At 38.1% G+C, this 22,328-nt stretch overlaps 2 protein-coding genes and 1 non-coding gene across 6 annotated transcripts in view; 1 reads left to right on the forward strand and 2 right to left on the reverse strand.

Annotated features, from left to right (window-relative positions):
• On the forward strand, positions 1-16,702 carry LOC110066210 (adhesion G protein-coupled receptor D1-like). The gene is made up of 23 exons (XM_020773414.2): positions 1-239; positions 325-361; positions 1,810-1,971; positions 2,942-3,112; positions 3,288-3,371; positions 3,602-3,660; positions 3,995-4,081; positions 4,432-4,606; positions 5,260-5,394; positions 5,958-6,018; positions 6,520-6,634; positions 6,786-6,838; positions 7,406-7,541; positions 8,092-8,195; positions 8,952-9,054; positions 9,863-10,013; positions 10,118-10,184; positions 10,509-10,575; positions 11,273-11,358; positions 11,987-12,113; positions 14,446-14,487; positions 15,000-15,140; positions 15,802-16,702. Exons 1-23 carry the CDS (start codon positions 204-206, stop codon positions 15,814-15,816), a joined length of 2,214 nt encoding a protein of 737 aa, XP_020629073.2. The 5' UTR covers positions 1-203; the 3' UTR covers positions 15,817-16,702.
• Trnas-cga (transfer RNA serine (anticodon CGA)) lies at positions 15,566-15,647 on the reverse strand. Its single transcript has one exon. It is a non-coding gene; the product is annotated as a tRNA-Ser (tRNA).
• LOC110066211 (galanin receptor type 1-like) overlaps positions 16,591-22,328 on the reverse strand; it is a 12,175-nt gene continuing 6,437 nt past the window's right edge. For 2 of the 4 annotated variants that reach the window (XM_089295991.1, XM_020773416.2), the window contains exon 2: positions 16,591-20,402. In XM_089295991.1, the coding sequence (XP_089152117.1) occupies positions 19,242-20,381 (1,140 nt within the window). In that variant the 5' untranslated portion in view covers positions 20,382-20,402 and the 3' untranslated portion in view covers positions 16,591-19,241. Of the gene's footprint in view, positions 20,403-21,258; positions 21,824-22,328 lie in introns of those variants that run through there. The other 2 variants (XM_020773417.2, XM_020773415.2) reach the window with 2 other exon arrangements.

Raw genomic sequence — 22,328 nt, forward strand, 5'->3', positions numbered from 1 at the left:
GGCGTTGTGGCCAGATAAAACGCGGTTAGATTTCCTTACTGATTGAGACCCGAGTCTACTGCATTTCTCGAGTTACCTATTTCGTCAGGGCCTATTGCCAGTATTATTTCTCGGGAATATCGACTACTTTTCGATACTTTGAAGAGGTGTTGCTGGTTGCTTTCTCTTAAGCCAACTGTACTCTTTTCAAAACTGTCCAAACAATGTTAAAACCTGCATTAATTCTATTCCTAATCCAGGTAAGGAAATAATTGGTTGAATTCCGCCATAAAGGATATATTCGGCCTCATTTGATATTGATGTGTTGTGAATATCACTTCCTAGGTATGCATAATACGTCGACTTGGGATAAACACAGTAGGTAGGTAGATAAGAATCCATTTTTTTTTTAATTCCATGTCGTGAAGTGAATATCTTCTCTTCTTTTTCAATATGAAGATGCCACTATAGTCTGGATTACAGAAAAGGTCGACGTAAAGGGCAAAGAAACATAATTAGTTATCGGCCTAGATAGCTGTTTTTCTCCGTCGGTGGTCGACAAAGTAGCATCCATAAATTGAGTCTTCATATTTTAAACAAACTGAACGACTGATACGCTGATGGAATTGGGAATGCGTTATTAACGATTTCGCGGCTACTTTATTAATGATAATCGAACAATTGAAATTGTTGCATATACAGGTATCTGTTACTAACGCATCGTTTCATTCGCGAATGATGAACAATTGGATACCGTACTTCTGAGCCCCTAGTCCTTGAATTCTTTACACTGACAGTTCATTAGTATTGGTTTGACGGAAAATCGAGAATGACAGTTTCAAAGGAATCCAAAAGAAAAGAATTTTAAGCCACTCTAAGACTAAATTGAAGCCTTTCTTGTTTTAAAATGTGTGGCATTTGAAGTGGACTTTGACATCAGCAGCCTAGCCAAAAGTAAAATACCTTTTAACCTAAGTTCATATTGACAAATCGGGCTTTCGGTTTAGGCTTAAACATGCTGTCGGCTTAGCGCTGAATACTCTGTAATGAAATAGGCACAAATGCCACTTCTTTCATCTTTCGATTGTCCAAAACGTCTGAAATTTTTTGCTACTTTGTTACTGAGCTCGAGTTGACACTTCGCTCGGCGGCCGGTAGGTTTTTCTTTCAAGGACTGTCCCAAACTCCGGAAGGCTGGAATACCGAAAATTATAGGCCCGGAATCTTAAAACCTGGAATAATAAAATCTTATACATTTTTCAATACAGGAAAACGTTCGATTTGCTATCTCTGGGTCTTAAACAATTCGGGTGGTGTTCATTGCTGATCAAGAGTTTTCATACAAACGTAAAGCTTAGTTTGTTTTAACTTGTTCTAATGCAAACTTTTACGAACAGAGAATGGATTGTTATAAAGAATTTAATAACATCATAATTAAATTTTAATTACACTTCCTAGGTATCCCGTGTAATATCAAACCTCATTTTCCTGCTATTTTTTTTTTTTAACCTTCAAGCTTTTTGTCTTCCAATGGTACAATTTGCCCAGAATGCCAGGAAGGCCTTTGTTATACGAATGGTTGTTCTTTTATTATGGAACAAAACCGTCAGTAAATCTGCTGTATTGATATTCTTCATCTTTTGATGTTCTTGGTGTAATAGATCCCACAAAGCTCGCTCTCAGTTTCTATCGACTTTGTTAGTTTAAGGCGTCGAACACAAACCTTCGCGCATGCATACGAATCTTGTTAATTGTATCCTCGTAGAACCCCTGCTTCATTAGCAACTATGCAATTTGTATTTATTTTCAGCATGTAACTCTTTTTTGCAGATGGCGTCCTGTGCAACTCTACAGGAAGTTTTCCAGATCAAAACGACTGCAGAAAGTTTTATAGTTGTTATCGAATTGGGACAGATGCCATTGATTACACCTGTCCTTCCGACAGACCTTTTTATCACGCAAAGAAAAAGGCATGTAGAAGCATTAGTAAAGGTATGCTTTGTTACAATATTACTTCTTCTCAGAATAATGTACATTAGCTATACACAAGCTATGAATACACAGATTGGGTGCAGACACTCATGGGTTCCTCGTGCAGAACATGTTAGGAACTAATTTAATTTAGCGATTTGAGGAGAGAATTTGCGGATACGTTGTAAACATAGAAGAGCCGATAGCAAGCAGAAATTCAATAACTATGGTAACCATCTGGCTATCTGTATTAGCATGCAACATATTATAACGAGAACGTCCTGAAGTTGTAAGCATGCGATGGCCATGGGCTCATTAGCAGCGGATCACGTCATTTGTGTAGAGACTACCATAAATACAGGTGTTTTGTAAACTGATCTCCGGTTACACCCCTAGTGATGGGGCAACGGAGAGGTGGAGGTCTGGTTATGTTTGAGGATAAAGCTCTCAGTCTCGTATTGGAGCCAAGTTTTGTCTGTTCTATTGGTCTCTGAAGATTGTATCTGCTGTAACAGATCCGAGCCTTGTGGAGCTAGCAAGGTGCCTCAGTCTTACCATGGTCATCGTGTTTGCCCAGGCAAAAACCTATTATCACACATGTACAGCGACAACACGTCCGCAACTGAAAAATTACACAATATTAATCACTTCTTAAGTCCATAACTGACAGAAGAAGCCACAATCTGGATACAAGTTACCCCTGACGTCATAACAATCGAAAGTGCTGATTTTAGCCTTCCAGTCTGCAAAAATTCTTGGTACATTACATCTCTTCATATACGTTATCGCATTAAACTTTGTCGCAAGCAACCAAAATTGAACTTTCTAGTATAATACTTTGAGCTCCTGTAGAGCTTTAAACATGGGCGGTTGAGTAATCATTAATTGTTCATTTGCTATTTACATCAGTTGTGTCATTTAGTAATAGAGAATTAGAAACAAAGGTGCATGATTACTAAATCGAATCAAGCTACATTAACTGTTTCTCCAGACCAAGCTGCATCTCTTTGTCCAATTTTACTGAGTCCAACTCCAACAGCTTCTTCGAGTGGGAGCCTGATCATGAGTCACAGTGAAATATCACCCTCCTCGCCAGTTAGTATGGTTTATAGCCAGTATACTACACTGCTCACTCAAGGCGTCATAATACCTTCGTCTTCAGGTAAAACAGTATTCTTATAGCCTTATTTTCTCGTTAGAAACACAAAAGTGAACTGCTCTTTTTATGAAGTAAGAAGATAATCTCTTTAATTATGTTGTTACTAAAATTAATCCAAATGCGAAGCAATCTAATGTTATTTTTTTCTGTTGTCTTTCTCTATAACAATGATCTGTAGTACTACCAGGTGTCTCCAAAAGGGGAGTAATAGTGCCTACCTTGTCGACCTCCGAAGGCCCAAGCTCTTCAATAACCACAAAAAGTAGGTCGAGCATGATAAATAACTGACTGTAAAGGAACAGTCGACGGACGGGCAGACTAACAGACCAACAGAGAGACAGACAGACAGGCAGACATATCGACAGATCTATCGATGATGGATGCCATCCATGGATGGATGGACGGACACGCGGAGTTGGGGATGGATGGAGGGAAGGTTGGATAAAATAGTAATTAAGGAGAGTAAATTGTTGATGTTGCTTTTTTGTATAGTTTCAGGAACCTCCAGTCCAACCACGAATCCTTGCCAGGCAGCGGCTTTTGAAGAGAAAGTGGGTGAACAAAAGTCTATATCATCTAGCTAACGTAGATGTTATTGCAGTTGGCAACTGAAACCGCGGGAGAAGCTCACGTTCCTCAGTTATTACCATAAGGGCACTGTTTCTATTTTGATCACATAACATATTTGCGTATAGAGGACATCTGAGTCTCCCCAGCTGAAGGCGTTCAAAATAAATCAAGGGGAAACTTGAGAATTCAAATAGAGAGAAGATAGCTTCTGATGCTAAATACTTAACAAACCGAACGTTAAGTGACTGCTTTGGTAACTGGAGATAAACAGTAACATGAACTGAGTTGAAAGTAATCTGTCCACTGTATTTTTAGGTCAAATGCTTCAAAAAGAAGACTGAGAAGATGAAAAAGAGTATGCAGGATAGTACATCGATAACGACGATTCAGGATATTTTACGAGTAAGTGATGTATGTATAACTTTTAATGGAAGAAATGTTATCATTCACGTCAATCCGGTTGAGCCGAAACATGGATTGAGATGGGCTTATGGTAATGCAGCCTGTTCTTGATTTGGAAGGTTACATTTTATACCTGATCTTGAGTCTGATGATAAGTCAAGATCACAGTATGGCTTTCTCTACACACGTTTCTTCTTTGATTAACTAAAATAACGACTTGAAGCCGTTCGAAATGTTCGAGAATTGATATGTCACACTTTCTTTTTTCTCTTGAATGACCATCTCCTTATAATACGAATGCGGTTACTGCAAACGAATAGGCTAATTAACTGTGATATCACTTTTTATAGACTACCGCAAATGATGCTGGGGATGTCTTTGAAACCGCCCTCCATTCACAAGCACACAGCTCTGCCGCATTCAACGCTTTTGACATTGTAATCATATTAGAAGACCTTTGGAAAGATGTCCTGGAGGATTTGACGAATAGCAGTGAACCTATACGAATATTTACCGAGAGCTTTGGTAAGCGTGCGACCAAGAACAAAGAAAACATACCAATATTTCCGAAAGCTGAATCTGAATCTGACGAAGAAAAGCGAAACCATACCAAATTACTTCTTAACGCCCTTCTTTTCTCCTTTGTTCGTCGAGTGTGACGTGAAAGACTGCAGAACAGAAGAAAAAAATATCATGAACTCGCCCACTGCTCGACTATTTCTGCCGCGCACTTTATTTTGTGAAAAACGAGGGGCTTCTTAATTTTAGTCTACCAAACCAATAACCATAACGAGGAGCAGGGATGGCGTATTGGTGAGAGCGCTCGTCTCCCACCATTCCCACGATTCCGGCCCGATGCCATATGTTGGGTTGACTTTGTTGTTGGTTCTCGCCTTGCTTCAAGGGTTTTTCTCCGGGTACTCCAGTTTTCCTCCCTCCACAAAAACTGACATTTCCAAATTCCAACTAATTCGACCAGGATAGAGGACCCGCGTGAAAACCAGCTAAGGCTGATGTGGGTTTCTCTCGAAATATTGTAATATATAAGATATTCCGAAAAACATTTTAGTAACTAAAAGCCAACGAATAAGGAACGAGGTAGAGAACCGAAAAAGTCAGTTATTTTCCTATCCATAGCTTCTTGAATTTAGCCTAATATGATCTTTCTTTTTATTTAGTGTTTCAAAGTGCAAGAGTCAGTGGTATGTATAAATTTCCGGAAGAATCTCAACTTAACTCATACAACGAGACGTCCGGGGACCAAGTGTCTGATTACATAAGGCTGCCGCAGAAACTGCTCTCTCAGGACAGATGTAAGTATCCGCATGACAAGTTGGTGATACTACAGTTACGTTTTCTGACTATTTTACTCAGCTTGTATTTCTTAGATTAATTTTTTAATGTCTACTCTGACCTAATTACATGTAAGCGGCAATATAGTGCCATGTCGTAAACTGTTCAACTGATTCTTCAGCAACAGTCCCGTTTATTTAAGTAATAGACGACAGGTTTTTATGGTTTATAGGCTGATAAACCACTTGGGATGATGGAAGAACACTCGAAGAATTCTTGCGGCTCGTGATTTATGAATTCTTTGAGTGTTCTTCCAACATCCCAAGTGGTTTATCACCCTATAAACCGTAAAAACCTGTGGTCTATTGCTTTTATATAATAATTCAAAAGACAAGCGAAATTTCCATGAGTTTACTAGCACAATAAACCATAGCTGATTGACCAATCAGAGCGCACGCATTCATTTAATTGTTATATAGAATGAATTAATTCTCATGGTCAGTTAAATTACCGATACAGCAAGGTTTCGTTAACCTCAAGTTATACGTTTAATACGAAAGAAGAACATTATATTTTTTTGCAGATCCTTGCCGTTCAATGGGTGCTCTGTATTCGAATTTGCACTCTATTGTCCCAGCACGGATGTGAGTATTTACATCTTACTACTTCACTTTTCTGTACTGGCCTGTTATGTATAGCTAGCTCACTTCAAATTTGAAAAAGAGTGAGGACGTGGAGTTTAAGTGACCGTGCGATCGCTACAGCATTACATGTACACACAAATATGGCGGTTCGATGTTGTTTGATAATTTGTCTCTCTAGATAATCTCATAAGGGCTTTCATGTGAGTCATGAACAATTATACGTGGTTTTTATTAATTGCGTCTTTTTCATATATGTGTCCGCACAGTCCGGAGTTTGTTACTGTTAGGCTGGTTTTCTGGTAAATTAATTGGACAAGTTCTCTGCACAAAAGTAATGTACAACTTACTCATTTCCTGCACGCCCCTCGAATTCGCAGGTGAATTCCTCCCGTCAGAGGGTGCTATTCCTAGCCTAGGCGGAACGAAAAGCAGGTTATTTTATTCAGTTAGCATTCGTCATCATCTACATATTTATTAACGCATGATTATCACAATACGCAGGGGCGGTACAAATGAAACTCTGAAGTTAAACAGTCGCGTGATCTCCATGTTCCTCTGTGTTCCAGTCAATAACACCTTTCAAAGACACATTCTCATTGTACTGAAACATCTCAAGGTAAGTTCTGATTTATCCAGCGAGAGGGTCGATTCCGTGCCTCACTATCCCCTTGTGAAAGAGTTTGTTTGAGTTGACTTAACAGAAAAATCCTTTGTTCTGTAAGAACTACACTTAACATTCAGCTAAAAGAATTTTTTTTCTCATGTAGGTTCTTGATGACAACGAGTTTACATATTGTGCTTTCTGGGATTTCTCGATAAAGTAAGTGAACTACTACTACATTAACTTTCTTTGACTATTTTTATATTACTGACATAAAAAATAGCCCTTCCCATGGACTATCCCCTATAATCTTATACTCAATCAATCAGTCAATCAGTGAATCAATGAATCAGTCAATCAGTCAATCAATCAATCAATCAATCAATCAATCAATCAATCACTCACTCACTAACTCAATCAATCAATCACTCACTCACTAACTCAATCAATCAATCAATCAACCATTTTTTATTTCTCAATGTAAACTTCTCAATTTTAATCATGAAGGTCCACCTTCACTGTTTACAGGTTTTTTTTATCATTGTTTAAACGAAACAATAGATAAAGAACACAAACAATGCCCCTAGCCCCAAGAACAAGAGAGGTACAGATTAACAAGAATGAAACAATAGAGGTTCAAGATGGCTCACCCAATTTCTTCTTCTTTATGCTTTAACAAGCTTCGGATAATATGCCGTCACCCAATCCACTACTCTGTCTTTACCATAACAATCTGTCAAAAGAGAATAGATGGAAGCTTATTGTGTTTTTTACATTTTCTTCCAGTACTGCTCATGGTAGAGGTGCTTGGTCACGAGAGGGCTGTCACGTGGTTACTGAACAGTCCAACAGCTCACATACAGTGTGTGCCTGTGATCATCTTACTAACTTTGCTATTCTCATGGCGTCAAGAGAATTCTCGGTAAGCATTGTGTACTAGCTGAAAATTCCTTTCTTCCTTCATTCTGTTAATTTTATTCTCGACTTTATCTTAGATTAAAATCTTATACAGAGCGCCTTTGTCTCTCTCTCCGACTTATGAAGGAAAAGGGAGGTTTTGAGATAGCCTTTAGAAATAGATCACATATCCCATATCATCCCATTTTCGTTCCATGAACTAGGACGATTTGGTTAGGGGGGGCATTTGCTCTTTCTCCACCGTCCTACTCCATGTTTCTCTGGGCCTTCCTCTCTAGCGTTTTCCTTCTGGTACCAACGTCAGTACAACACGTGGGAGGAACTGTTTTCCAGTCGCAGTACGTGTCCAATTCATGTACACCCCCTTCTCCTTAATTGTTCGCTGATAGTTTCCATGTTAGCTCTCTTACGAACCTCTTCATTTGACACTCGCATGGGCCAATAGATTTTTAAAAGCCTACGCAGGCACTTGTGCTAGAACATAACTAAAGGTAATGACGTCTAATTACTTATTATTCCGGTTTATTTTACTCTAGTTTTATTTTATTTTCCAGCTGTCAAAAGCTAATAAATTTGCCTTGAATATCATTACATACGTTGGATGCGTGCTGTCTTTATTAGGTGCAGTTGGCGCCATCACGTCGTTTGTCGTGTTCACGTGAGTTTCACTTTGATAATTTGTCTACCCGCGTGACAAATGATTTTTTTTCAGTTGTTTCTAATGGTGTTTTCTTTCAACGTTTCTGTGAGGAATGTAACACACAATAAAAGATGCTCTCCTTCATTCGCTTGCGTTGATAATGGTTGATGAAATCAGCAAAGTTATTAAACTTCCTCCCGCTACTGAAACCAGTTTGTGAGGTCGGATTTATTTCGTAAAGCAATAGATTGGCTGCATATAGTTCCAGAAGTCTTACCATGGTCGATACAAAATAGTTTGTTCTACAAATGTACCTAAATTAAGTGGCTTGAGAAGGTGGCTCTGAATCTTCTCTTTTACAAATTGTTTTAAACTTGGTAATAATTTTTATTTTCACTAAAATGCTAAATATATTCGACAATAAGAAACATGGTAGTCACAGGACTCGAGTTTCTGAGGTTTAAGCACATAACGCTAAAATTAAGGGTGCTAACGGGTTATAACGTTGTTATGGTAACATTCTGCATCACAAAAAGGCCATAACTTGTTAACCGATGATTGGGTATTTGTTTGATACCATTATTGCAGCATGGGGAGGTAGTATTGATACATCAAAGAAGTAGTGCTGCAAAAAATACTGGAAATCGTTCTGAGCGACTTAGAAAAATGCACAGCGGGCTGTTAAGTGTACTAATCAAATCGAGCTAGAAATTTTGCCACTTCTGATTTTCTGTTGACAAAACATGTCATTAAAATTGACCTTTTTATTCACAGACAGCTGAATACAGACCGTCACATCATACATGGAAACCTGTTAATTTCGATCGCTATTTCTCAGACAATATTTTTGGTTGGCATAGGACAGACTCATAACAAGGTTTGCAAACAACAACAATATCCTGTCAATTTCTTCATTCAGTAAATGAGAAGTTTAGATATAATAATCAACTATAAGATTTGTTAGAACTAACAAATGCGCAAAAATGATTTGATCGAAACGTGCTTCAGATGTCCATCCTTCCTCTCATGAATCACTAGCACCACTGACAAATGAAAGGTCAATACACTTCAAATATTGCAGGGAACTAACCTCTATAAACCAATCAAGTAGGGTCATCATCATTCCTTATATAGCCCCCAATGGGGCATAGGGCCCCAATCAAGTAGGGTAGCTAGTTTACATTTTCTCGCCCATAATTAATTGAACGGAAGTTCTATATTTATGACACAAAATTCAATAGCCAAAGGCAAAGTAAATAAGTCCAGTGCCAATGCAAGCTAAGGCAACCGAGACTTGCAATAACTTTAATAGTTAAAAAACAGTGGTGTTGTGGTTCCTTTTTGTTTACTTATTAATCTTTTTAAATTTATTTTTCATCATTCTCCATTTACGTAAACTATTTTTTGAACAATTTAATAACCTAGAAAAGAGATAAACAAATATCGAGGAAACCTAATAAAAACTAATTGGAGTTGTAAGCTTAGGTGCCCTCACTAGCAAGGCAGGATCTGTGTAGAAATATTATTAAGTAACAGAATATTTAACGGATAGAGCGTTGACCGGCAAGAACATTTGCAAGTTCATGGTACCATAGAATCAGTAATTGTTAGTCCTATAATTCTTAGTGCTATATCTGAGTATGATGACGATTTTAATGTTGTCTCTCTTTTGTTTACCGCACTAGTTCCAATGTAAGTTCACAGCTATCATGCTTCACTATTTCTACTTGGTCTCATTTGGCTGGATGATGTGCGAGGGAGTCCATCTTTATACCATGGTGGTGAAAGTCTTCAATCTGTCTTCAAAAATTTATCACTACATCATACTAGCGTGGGGTTAGTGCGCATGCTCTAGATGATAATTAACTGACACAAATGTTTGTGATGTCGATCATTGCTACTGCCACGTGATTGTAACATTTTGGTTTGATTTTACACAGGAGTACCAGCGTTGGTAGTTTTCATAACAGCTGCTAGTAGATACTCTGATTACGGAACAAAAACAAGGTGAGAGAGGAGAGAATAAAAGAGGTAAAAAACGTTCTCTGGTAAAATTGTTTAAAATTGTGAGCTTTCAACAGCCAGTCTGCTGTCTTCGACGGACAAAAATGAAATGATGTATCATTTCATTTTTGTCCGTCGAAGACAGCAGACTGGCTGTTGAAAGCTCACAATTTTAAACAATTTTACCAGAGAACGTTTTTTACCTCTTTTATAATGAATCCTGGTATCGGATCTTCAATATTTTTAAGAGGAGAGAATATTTGTCATTTAGTCCTCGTGTAGGTACAAGTCAAGTAATGCAACAGGTTCGTTCTTTTTGTCTGACAGTTGCTGGATTTCACCAGAACGAAACGCACTACTAGCTTTCATCATTCCTGTCGCTGGGACTGTTTTGGTAAGTACCCAAGTGAGTTAAGAATAGGGTATCAAAGGAACAAACAAACAAACAAACAAGTACAAAATAAATACAATAATTAAAACTACTACTAATACAATAATTATAACTACTACTAGATGTTCATTTTCTTTATGACTGTCTTAAAATTAATTAATTGCCTAATCATAAACTACAAAGGTCTGAAAACTACAGTTGAACCGCTGACACGCGGTAAATCACAAAACACCAAGAGACAACACATATTCGGGCCTGTACGTAAAATTGATCATGAACAACAGTATTGCCAATGGCTTCTTTTTTACACATTGTAAGCTAATGTTGTATCCAATGCAACAGAAGCCGACAAAAACCTCAACTCTTAAACACCAGCGACTGGACTCTTGCCTGGAGTAACAATTTCAGTTGAGAGGGGAATGAGAAGGGCTATTATGAAGGCGTTAATAACATTATTAGAGAGACTAAGCATCAGTTCCTGTTTTCCCGCGAATAGCAAAATTCCATGCACTTTTGTCGTTTCTATTCTACAAGAATAAGAAGAATAGCGTTCGTGGTGGCTAAGTGAATTTTTATCCACTTATCTAATAAATTTATACAATAATTTGTGAAAACGTAAATAGAGTCAACACCAGTTTGCCGTTTGTCGCAAAATGTAGCGCTTAATCTGTCTGATTTGAAAATACGTGATTTGTTTCAGGCGAACATTGTGATCTTAGCGCTGGTTCTTAATGAGATTTGTCGTCTTCACACAACAGGAAGAACATGCACGGGTGATGTCGCTAGGTAAAACTCTATGCTTCTTTGTGAGTCGTGTAAATAATTAGTCTTAACAGTAAATTACTGCCATGGAACTGACAGGTGTTGACTTAGAATTGAGAGGTCTGGGTACGAGCCCTAGCCGGCATCTTTGTGTGGACTTGTGTCAAAAACAACGGCAACCTTGACAATTGCATTTGACGGGAGGGGGAAACAATAGAAAATTTGGTATTGGATGTTTGGAGCGCCAGGCAGTCAATCCTCTTGGGGAATGAGCAATTTCACAGTGTCACTCTCTAACTAGGAGTTCAGATCAAGTAGGTGACGGCAAAACTATTAGGCGAACTTGCCATGAAAATACCCGCCTGCGGAGTGGGTTAATCTGCGATAGATAAACCTCCCCAAAGTAGGAACCGCTACTCTCCTTGACGCTTTATGCTTTGGGAAACGGAATGGAGCGCTGTTCATTTAAGCTGAGGACAGACTTTAACCCACTGACAGCATGGTCTAAACCAATACATGCCAGTTTGTCTGGTCCTGTTATTGCAAGGAAATTTACAGCTAAGTCGTGAACAAACATAAAACCCTTACAGAAAACCGTCATTTCGTCCTAAAGAACTTCGTTTATTAACAGCAAATATTTATCCTACTTTAGATCGACCCTCAAGTCACTGGTAGTCCTTTTCCCTCTTCTTGGAGTCACGTGGTTGTTTGGCTTGCTGGTGTTTGCCACACAAAATGTCGTATTCCAGTATCTGTTTGCCCTGTTTAACACTATGCAGGTACTAGATCATTTCATCATGATAAAAACAGAAAAAACAACCATGCAATAACGGGAATGGAGCGTCATAAAACATTAGCTAACATTGGCTCAAAGTGTCTTTTCAGTCCCATTTATTCATTCATATTACTTGACGTCTTGAAACAAGAAGAGCTCCTCTGTGTCAGAGTAGTTGAATCGTCACAGATGGCGTGCTTTAAACTTCTGACGTAAAATTTCGCGTGGAAATTTATGTTTTATCAATGAAGTAAGGTCTGGCTTACAATGCATGGTTAACACAAGTAGCATTATCGCAAGCGATCAGCATTGTTTACATGTTCATTTGAATTGAAGTGATTCAAACGGATATGCACACTCGCATAAAACTCAAATCTCAAGTAATTGTTATACTCACCGGTTTTTACACCTGCTAGAAACGGATAAGAAAGGAGAAGAAAAGAAAAAACGAAAATGCAAGTGCAAGCGCGTGACAATCCCGACAGCAATAATTTCTTTGATTTTGTGTTGGGTGGCGTATGTAGATACACATGAACGGGGCCTTCACACAAGCAAAATTTAATAGTTTATCCTGTAAGATTCAAATGACAAACGCGGTTGCCATGCCATGTTGGTGGAACGACAGGGGTTTTTAGAAATCTTTTACTTCTGTCCGACCCTAACATGATGTCATATGCTGACCAAGAATTAGCAATTAATCTTTTGCGCATTTTCTCAAAATTCTAATTTTTGCATGAATTAAATTCTAATCAAAAACCGACTTAGGATAAAATTTGAGTGAAATTATTTCTACTTACATGAGCACTCATTTAATTGCCTGTAAATTAAATCAAAGATAAATTATCTTTCCTTGGTCAGCAAGACAACTCAATTACGAACTGATCCACCAAGGTGCAGGATTGCTGTTTACCAAAATATCTTGATAGAGTATCATTAGTTTGATTATTGATATTTTGGTGATAATAGAATGATAATAGTGAGAAATCATTTTTATCACATTGTGTCTGTCAAATATTAAAATATCATTATTATATGAGATTATCATGATAGTGCTGAAAAAGTGGATAAATTGAGATATCAAAGTATCACTGTCAAATCATGAGAATAGCATGGAAAAGTATACTTCAGAATGGCAAGCTACCATATCATGTATCACCCTCATTCTGATCTCAGTCAAGTGATTTTATCATGTAACAAAGAAGAACAGACACTGACAGTATATTGTTTGGTATATCATGATAATATCAAAATCGGTTAGTTTCACTGCTGTTTGCTTGCGTTTAGCTTTCAATTGTTGTCAAGGGACAGCTTTGTATTGTATCATGATATATTACTTTATCACAGGGAAAGGAAGGCATTCGTACTTAATTATATATTCTGATAATATCATGATTTATCACTCTATCACAGGGGGAAGAAAACATTCATACCTCATTATACAATGTATATTCTGGTAATAGCATGATTTAACCTAATACGGAATATCCAAAAATCATTCCCCTATAAAACCAGTAATATATATAAAGATATTTCATGATATATTTCAAGTGATAATTAGTCATGATATAGTGATAATACGTAATGCTGCACCTCTCTCAACTGATCTTACCTTTGGAACTTCTCGTCGACGTTTGAAGGGCGTCCATGTGTTCTCTATTCTTCAGACTTTTTTTGCACACATATTTAAACGACATAAGTCTATTATTGACTAGCCTACCACCTTTTCCAACACGTTACCACTTTATTGAATGTCGTGTTGACAATCATCGTTTTCGACGCCATATTGGATGTTGGAAACTGACGAGAGGGCTTGGGAGCGAACGAATATGTTACTGCAAGTTCCCGCCAATTTTAATTAATAATGGTAATAGGACTGAGTGGAGTCCAATTCGGTCTGTAATCATACGAGTGATTAACAAAATCGGACGACCGCGAAGCGGGAGTCCGATTTGTTAATCACGAGTATGATTACAGACTGAATTGGACGACGCGAAGCCCTGTTACCAATTAATCAAAACTGTGACAAAAGTCGAGAAACGAACAAACCATCGATTGAGCGCTGAACGATTAAACGTCGTTATGAATGCTGAAAAACACAGCAGTTTACTCAACAAAGTGCACCGCAACAGCGCGCACAAAATGACGCGTACTGTCCAGTTACACAGGCATGACGCGTATACTGTCCTATTACAATGTCCAATTACAAGCATGACGCGTACACTGTCCAATTAATGCTCAAATCGGGCTGCTGATAGCCAATCACGCTCGAGAATTTTGTTATAGTTTTGATCAATTCAGTAATTCTTCGAATTAAACCTATTCATTATTTTTTTCAGGGATTTTTCATCTTTCTTTTCCATTGTCTATTCAATTCCGAGGTGCGTAAACGTTTATCAATATAGTTGGACAACATATCTATTTTTCGGTCATATATGTTACTTTATTTTTATTTTGCACTGAGCTATGCACAATCATGAAAGTGATCTTCCCCTGCCAACTTTTTTGGGAATTCCCAACTAATATTTTACTTCAAACGGAAGTTTTCTCCTGATAATATTTTATTGAAAATTATTATGTCGAGATGATTAAAATACGAAAATTTACCCATAGTCACAGAATTACATATTCCAAAGCATTGATAAGTTACGCTACAATTTATATTTAATTTGCAGCACATCAATGGCGAAACAGACAAATAGCAAACCAGTTGTCACGATTTACCGCCGAATTGTCAGAGCTATTACGTAAAGAAATGTATTATGACAAGGAAGCTAAAGGACAATGAAACGTTCAATTCAAATAGTCTTTTTTTACATATAGCTTGATAAACAAGGTAGCTAATTTCTTAATGACATAAATACTTTAAAATATTTTAACCTTACCACATTAGATTCGAAAGAACTTCAAGCGCAAGAAAGAGGCATGGAAATCGCTAAAACCTATCCGTTATATTCGCAAACGGTTATCAGCCTCTTCAGTGGTACCATCGGGTCCTCGCAGCTCCCTTTCAGAGAAAGCTTCTACATTTAAGGCAAGTTTAACGTAAAATTACAAAGTATTGATTACAGAAAATACTCTACTTGAACTTCTCTAAGGCGCCCGACTCATAATTCATCTCGATCCATACCCACTTGAGTAGATAGGCATAAGGGGTGGGCTTATCTTCTATGCTCCAGCTAGGTTATTAACCATAAGTTGTTTTAAAAGTTATTCGGATTCTTTGGTTGAAACAAAATTTTCACCTTGCTTGCCCCTTAACACGAGGAGTTTTTAATCTTCTACAATGTTGATTTACTGATTTCTATGTCTCATAAACTCAAAATGTACACAAAACATGCAGGCACTTCGATTGAAGCGTAAAGTGTGCTTTGTTATTATCTAAGGCCATAAAAACTTACACCCTGCATAAAGCTGATCAAAACAACAATAACAACGAAAAAAAAATACTATAATGCGCGCTGCGAGCAGGATTCGGACCTGCGCGGGGAGACCCGATTGGATTTCGAGTCCGACGCCTTAACCACTCGGCCATCGCAGCTGATCTGGAAAATGTAGTGTTTCATTTTCTCATATTGTTACCTTGGACCTAAAAGAGCAGCTGAATGCTCCTCTTCATTCAATTGCAAACCGCTGCTCATCATGCAGGCATCAAATTATCATTTAGTTTATTTAATTTCTTGGTTTTGTTTTAGGCTTCTTCAGAGTGATGTCCCTCGCAGGAAAACTAATTGTTATGAGTCCGCATCACTGCTGGTTGACATGAACCGTGGACGGGAGGGGAGTGCAGGGGATTAATCTGATCTATTTCTGGGAGACTCAGTAAAGTGAATGGGGCGATCACCTGGTGTTCAGCTCTGGGGGATTCTAGAACGAGAGGTCCCCTTGGGAGTCTCGGTTGGAATCATTTTATGGGCTGTGATCTTGAACAGGACACTTGGCTCTCCGGTGGCCATCTCCACTCACGAGTATAAATGGGTAGCAACAGAGTCGCTGGCAAAGTGCAACCCCAGACAATACTGGTTGTAATCTAGAGACCTAAGCCCCTATCTGAGGGACTGTTGATAACACTGTTTTCTCTTGCAAAATAACAATTTATGATTTAATTATGCAAGTCTATGCTTGCTCCCTATTTCGTGGAATTATATGAACAAAAAAAAAAAAAAAAAAAAAAAAGAATAATATGAGAGAGATGCCACAGCTTATTAAGTAACAAATCCATACGTTGATCAAAACAATGATAAGAATATATAAAGACGTTGTAAGCCGACTGTGAATTCCGATCCTTGGGCGTGGTCCCGATATCCCAGCAAGTCAGAATGAAAATAAGAGAAAAACAACTGATAGCTTCTAGCGTAATTATATATAGTGCCAATTGCAAGACGCCGAGCTCGCAAGATGGATCGTAGCTCCAAGTTCAGATACATTTTTCATCATGAGAGAGGAAAAAGTATTTGCGTTAGGCTTTAAGGGGAAGAAAATACTTAAAAGTAAATAGAACTAAAGGTAAATTTATTAATTTTATTACTTATTATTGTGAAAGTAACAGAAGGAATTACACAATATACTCACGAAATACATTGTTTGTTTTTTGTACTTGCTTAGTACTACTGTGCCTTTAATGCTATATATATTATATTTCTAACACAACAACATGTCTGCACGTAACTCAAGGCAGTCCACCCTCCTGGTTAGGAGATTATCCCGTCATGCTTCCACGGAACAACTGCCTCTCCAGCAGGTTGCCCTCTCAACACAGAACCGACCTCAAGCAATAACTGAGTAAAGTGTCCAGGGATCCACACATTCAAAATCAACGTTATTAACGCTTATAGAGAACAGGCGTTTGGTGAAGGTGTCACAAAAAAAAAGATACCATCCCCTCCCCCTGCTTTTGAAGGCTACCGCTAGTAAGCTATCAGCAGATAACTATAACCCACTCCTTGGGCCATATCCCCAGTCTGGCCCTGACCTTAATCCTCCTCAAGTTAAAGCTGCCAGCTGGGCTTATAATCGGGCTTTGCCCAAGTCTAAGTTAAAACTTGGCGGACACCTTTTATGCGTAATCACTCAGATATATATACATGCATTTGTTACATGTGTATCGTAAAAAAACTGGATGTTGTCACGACCCGTATAGTGATGCCTGACAACCAGACAACGTTAAACCAATCAATCATCTTTCTACAGAGCGGTTTTCAATCGAGTGCCGTAAAATCGAAACCAAATTTACCACTCTAGCCATTCACAAAGGATATAGACAATACAGTGAACCAATCATGAAAGTCGAAGTAATTACATGTACCAGACGCAAAGTGAGGGAGAACGAGTGCGAGCGAGTCGCAATTGTTTTTTGTTTTACTCCTGATTGGATGAAAAAATGGCGCAAGTTGTTTTAGCCAATTGCGTCGCGTAGTTGATGCAAAGCCAATTACTTTTCAACACTGAAATGAAAACCGCTCTTAATAGATTTCAAAGCATTATCTTTAACAAAGGCTTATGTCGGTGTGAGAATGCTTCTCTTAGATAATCCTCTTTTGCCGCACATTATGCGTTTACCCAGAAATGTTTTAAAGTACATGGCTATGTCGCCACAAGGCTAACGCTAATCCTATTCAGAATACAAATCCATATATTTTTTCAAATAACGCATTGTTGTACTTCAGTCGTTTCCTCTAATCAGCAGCTCTTTTTAATAAGGCTCACTTTAAGATATATCCCTCTACCACCTCCCCCTCTAAATTCACACTTCACAAATCCTGATTTAGTTAAATTGCAGTTTTCCTCTGACTTGTGAGTTAAAAAATTCCTTAGTGCCTTTAATTTGTGTATTGATTCCCTGAAGCCTAATATCCCCCCTCCCACCTCCGTACGATACGAAATAGATATGCGTTAAACAGATGCTCGTCAAGTATAGGATGCAAACATTGGCCTTATGATTTAACTGTTAGAAGTACGTGTAAAACGAACACAAAATTATCATAGTGAATATGGAAGATATCAAGTGTCATAAATCCACCAATGGTTACTATGTTCCTACAAGTGGTCAGGAAGTCCTATTTAATTATCATTTATCAGTTATTTATACATGACAGATATTACTCGATGTATGTAATTTAGCGTGGTTTGTGAATACTGTTGGACATATTGCAAAGCGCGTCACAATGATGTAATTCAGTGACAATTTTGGGCTACTTGTCCGTTTTAAGTACAACAATTTGGCCTTATTTTATGATGACTCGATAAAAAGTTGGTAAACTGCTAGAACCCAATCTTCCCCAACACCATTACATTGTCTCAATCTGCGAATAATATCAAACGATGTCACGGTTTTACAATCAGGGCTTCAGGTAAAAGAACTTCAGAACTTCAGCTTTAATTTTAAGGTGGCAGCGATTTTCAATAGCCAACGGTTTGTCCCCGAACACCAGTTGGGCTTCTTGGCCTTTATGTTTGCTTTTCAATATTTCTTTGCTAATTTAAAATATGTTGTGTAGCATGTCCTGAATTAGTCCAGCATTGCTAAATTAATAAATTGACACTTAAATTCATTAACATACACACCCTTATAATCGTATTTTCTCAAGGAATTCCAGAACTGAACGATATATATTTTGGAATTCATGCGCTACTCATTAAATTAGTTCTACATTAGCAATCATTAAGGCTGGTAACCACAACTAAAACAAAATATCGCGCATGCAGACGCGAGCACGATTCAAAAAGATACTTATATATAGAAACTACCCTGCAAAATACAGTTTGTCTGAGCCTTGTTTTTATGCAGTCGAGATTTGGGACGTGCGCGGCTGGCGTCATATCTGAAAATGTTTGTCACAGTAATGAAAGTTATGTGGCAAAGTTTTGCATGCTTATATCAAAAAGTGGACAATTATGGTCGTTAGCAGCTGGACTGCTTCAGATCGCTGATGATCGTTCATATTCACGGTGTTTTTCAAGGACAATCTTCTCAGATGGCAGATCTGTTTTAATAAGGTGTCAGCTAAACCTGTACAATGTCTCATTTCATCGAAGAAGTTATGTTTTGTATATCGCATGCGTTAAAGAACAGTGTGGAAGAAAAAAATGTTACGTCATTTGCTGGAGCAATTTTAAAAACTGATTCCATGAAAATTCAGGGAGTGGTCGTAATAACGTAAGAGCCTCTTTTCATTGTGTTTGCCCTACGAGAAGACATATCAGGAGTGGTGATCAAGGTTGGCAGGGAGAAAGTACGTAGTCTTATTTGGTCGAAAACGTTTTTCTTTCCATTACAACAGCCCTGAAATATCTGAAGAATTTCTTTGGCTTCTCTCCTCAAGTTTTCGCTGAAGGCAATGAACAGCCAGGGATGTATTGCAGAATTAGCATGAGCCACCCAATAGAGCAGTGCCTGGATCATAAAAGGAATGGTGTCGTAGCTATCGCGAAAAAATCCGGACATTATGTGACCAACGTGCACAGGAAGCCAACATAGTGCAAAAACAGCGACAGCTGTCATCAGCATCTTGATTACCCCTCGGAAGCTCCTTGTGCGCTTTGCATGCGTCAGCTGGGTAGTACTTCCTGGTGGTTTATGACTCCACAGGAACTTGGCGATCAACGAATACAGAACTCCCATGATGACAAGCGGGATTGCATAGGTGAAGGCAACTTTAACAATCATTTCCGCTTTAACAAGGATGATGGAGAGCTCTTCCCAGTCCTTGTGCCACTGAGCGAGGCACACGGCAACGTCATCGTCCTCCTCTTCTACTGTGTACTGATAAAGTTCCCAACTGAATATCAAACCGGCAAAGAACCAGACGGCTGCAATACACCTTAACACAGACGTGCCGGACAATGGCCTCTTGTTCTGACGAACCGTGCATACTATCGCCAGATATCTGTCGGCTGCAATGATGACCAGGCTCCAGATGGAAACACAAATGGAGACGGTTAAGAAAAATGGAATTAACTTGCAAAGTATTGTTCCTGTTGTCCCTGATAACCAACAGTCTCCACACAAGAATACTGGCACAGTAAAGGAGGACGCTGTAATCACATTCAAGAAATCAGCAAGTGCTGTGTTGACTAAAAGCCAGTTGAAAGGGTTTTGACGAATGCTCTGACGTGTGCGTACAATATGGAGGATCAGCGAATTGCCCACGAATGACAACAGGAAGATAATTGCGTAAGCACCGATGACGATAATCTTTGCGACGTCACCGACCTCCTCCTTGTGATGCTCTTCCTCGAGTTCAAAAAATGTAGTGGCGTTTTCCGTATTGTTCATCTCTCTCAGTAAAATAAAAGCCTGCAAAACAATAATAAAATTAAATACAATTGAATCCGTGTCTAAAGAATGATTAAAGATTAAAGAAGGTCAAAGAATATATCACAAACATTCTTCGCTGAAAATTTCATATCTTATACAGGTATTGGACTGTCCTATTATGTTTTTGGCACTATTTTTTTTTTTGGCCAGTGTTGTCTTCCATCATCTCGACTGAAGGTAGAAATAATAAAAGGGTATGTTTACTATCCATACGCGGATACTGACGGTCTGACATTTAGCCTGCGTCAGAGCAAACACGAGTCAGTGCAACGAAGAGCAGACATACGGTAAAATAATAATGATGACGTCCATTGAAACCTTCAACTCTCTGTTGAATATAATGCTGTTTACTGACGATTAACGGTGGTGATTGATCGTGATGTCCGCATGCAAATCCACACACGTTATTGAAAGACACTGCATGTCATTCTAAGTCTGTAAATACACAATCAAGGTTCGGTTTTCCAATTTTCTCAGCTTTCGAGCAGGTGAACACTCGCTCGCCATCGATTACAAATGGCAACCAGCTTTCATTTCTAAACTGTTCCCTGATCACTCAAAATACGCTTAACTTGAAAACGTTCTCGGAAAGAAACGTGGCAAAGGTCGTCGCAACTAAAATAAGTATTTACAAACACCTCCGCATGAATTCTCATTCTTAGTGACCCGAGACTTCGCCGAAAAAAGCCAAAAAAAAAAAAAACCCCACACACACACACACAAAGAAAAACGATATGTATGAAATGTCAAAATATCACTTTAACCAAAACTGACCAAAAGAGGAACTTTAAAAAGTTCATTTCAGCAAATGAGCGGAATAAAAATAGACCCTTACCTTCCCTTTCTTTTTAAAATTGTCAGTTTAGTGTTTTACCTTTCTTCAGTATTTCCTTCAGTTCAGAAACGGAGCTTCAATTTAATAAACGAACAAATCTGATTCTAGATTATCATATCCACAAGGCACCGTCGTCCTGGTTGAAACAAATTTCAAAAAACAACTTTGCGATAAAACGCCGCCGTCAACAGTTCAGACTTTAGTTGAACTCCCCTCTGCAGTAATACGCCAGTGAGAGAAAAGATGAACCGATTATTTCTTCAAATAGTGATCTCGGATCAGATCAATTACACAACAGGATGTAGAAACCATTTAGAAAAGTTATAAATGACATGACTTGCATCATGATGCAAAAGCAAATATTGGTAGAACTAAGCTAATGTTCGTTTGGCGGATGCACCTTGAGGATAGGCACGTATCATCTGTAAATTAATCAGTAAAAAACTTCTACTTGTAAGTTCTTCATTCGTACTCCATAATAAGAATTTTTAAATTTAACTTACAGTATTTTTCTCAAACTGAATGGGAAATGAAACTAGGACTTAAAATGTGTCTAACAATAGAATTTGTTAAAAAAAAAATAGAATTTGTTTAATTATGTTGTAAATTGAAAAAGATGAACGCCATAGATCTACTTTCGAAAGACTGGCCATAATACCGTCGGAAATATTTGCCATTTTTAATGTACCAGTTGTTAAAAAATCTACAAAAAAATCAAAGAAAGTGAAGTTTTATTTTCGTTCTAATAACTGCAGTGGCAAAAAAAGACAGTGGCCTTGAGGAAAAAACTGTATGAAGGGTTCTCACAATGTTCACAAACAATAAAATGATTTCTATCTGTTTCCTATTGAAAATTCTGGCCGGATATTAATTTCCTTGGCTGCTTTTTTTTCACTGACCTTTACTTCCAAAATTTTATTATTCGGAACTCCAAGAAAATGATGAAAACAGAATATTTGTGTTATAGTTCGATACACAAGCGATACAAAATCATAAAAGGAATGTATCGGGATTTTTTTTGTTATTAACATATCGTTATTCAAAGAATTACTTCCTTTTTAATAACTGGG

Source organism: Orbicella faveolata, unplaced genomic scaffold, assembly GCF_042242905.1.
Source record: "Orbicella faveolata isolate gen_17 unplaced genomic scaffold, um_ofav_v1 contig_1, whole genome shotgun sequence".
Lineage (NCBI taxonomy): Eukaryota > Metazoa > Cnidaria > Anthozoa > Scleractinia > Merulinidae > Orbicella > Orbicella faveolata.

What these genes read in the sequence shown, in the direction of transcription:
- LOC110066210 (XM_020773414.2), top strand. Translation starts at nt 204, where the DNA reads ATGTTAAAACCTGCATTAATTCTATTCCTAATCCAG. An exon ending in CATAATACCTTCGTCTTCAG is followed by an intron (nt 3,113 to 3,287) that starts GTAAAACAGTAT and finishes AATGATCTGTAG; the next exon opens with TACTACCAGGTGTCTCCAAA. An exon ending in CAGCGGCTTTTGAAGAGAAA is followed by an intron (nt 3,661 to 3,994) that starts GTGGGTGAACAA and finishes CTGTATTTTTAG; the next exon opens with GTCAAATGCTTCAAAAAGAA.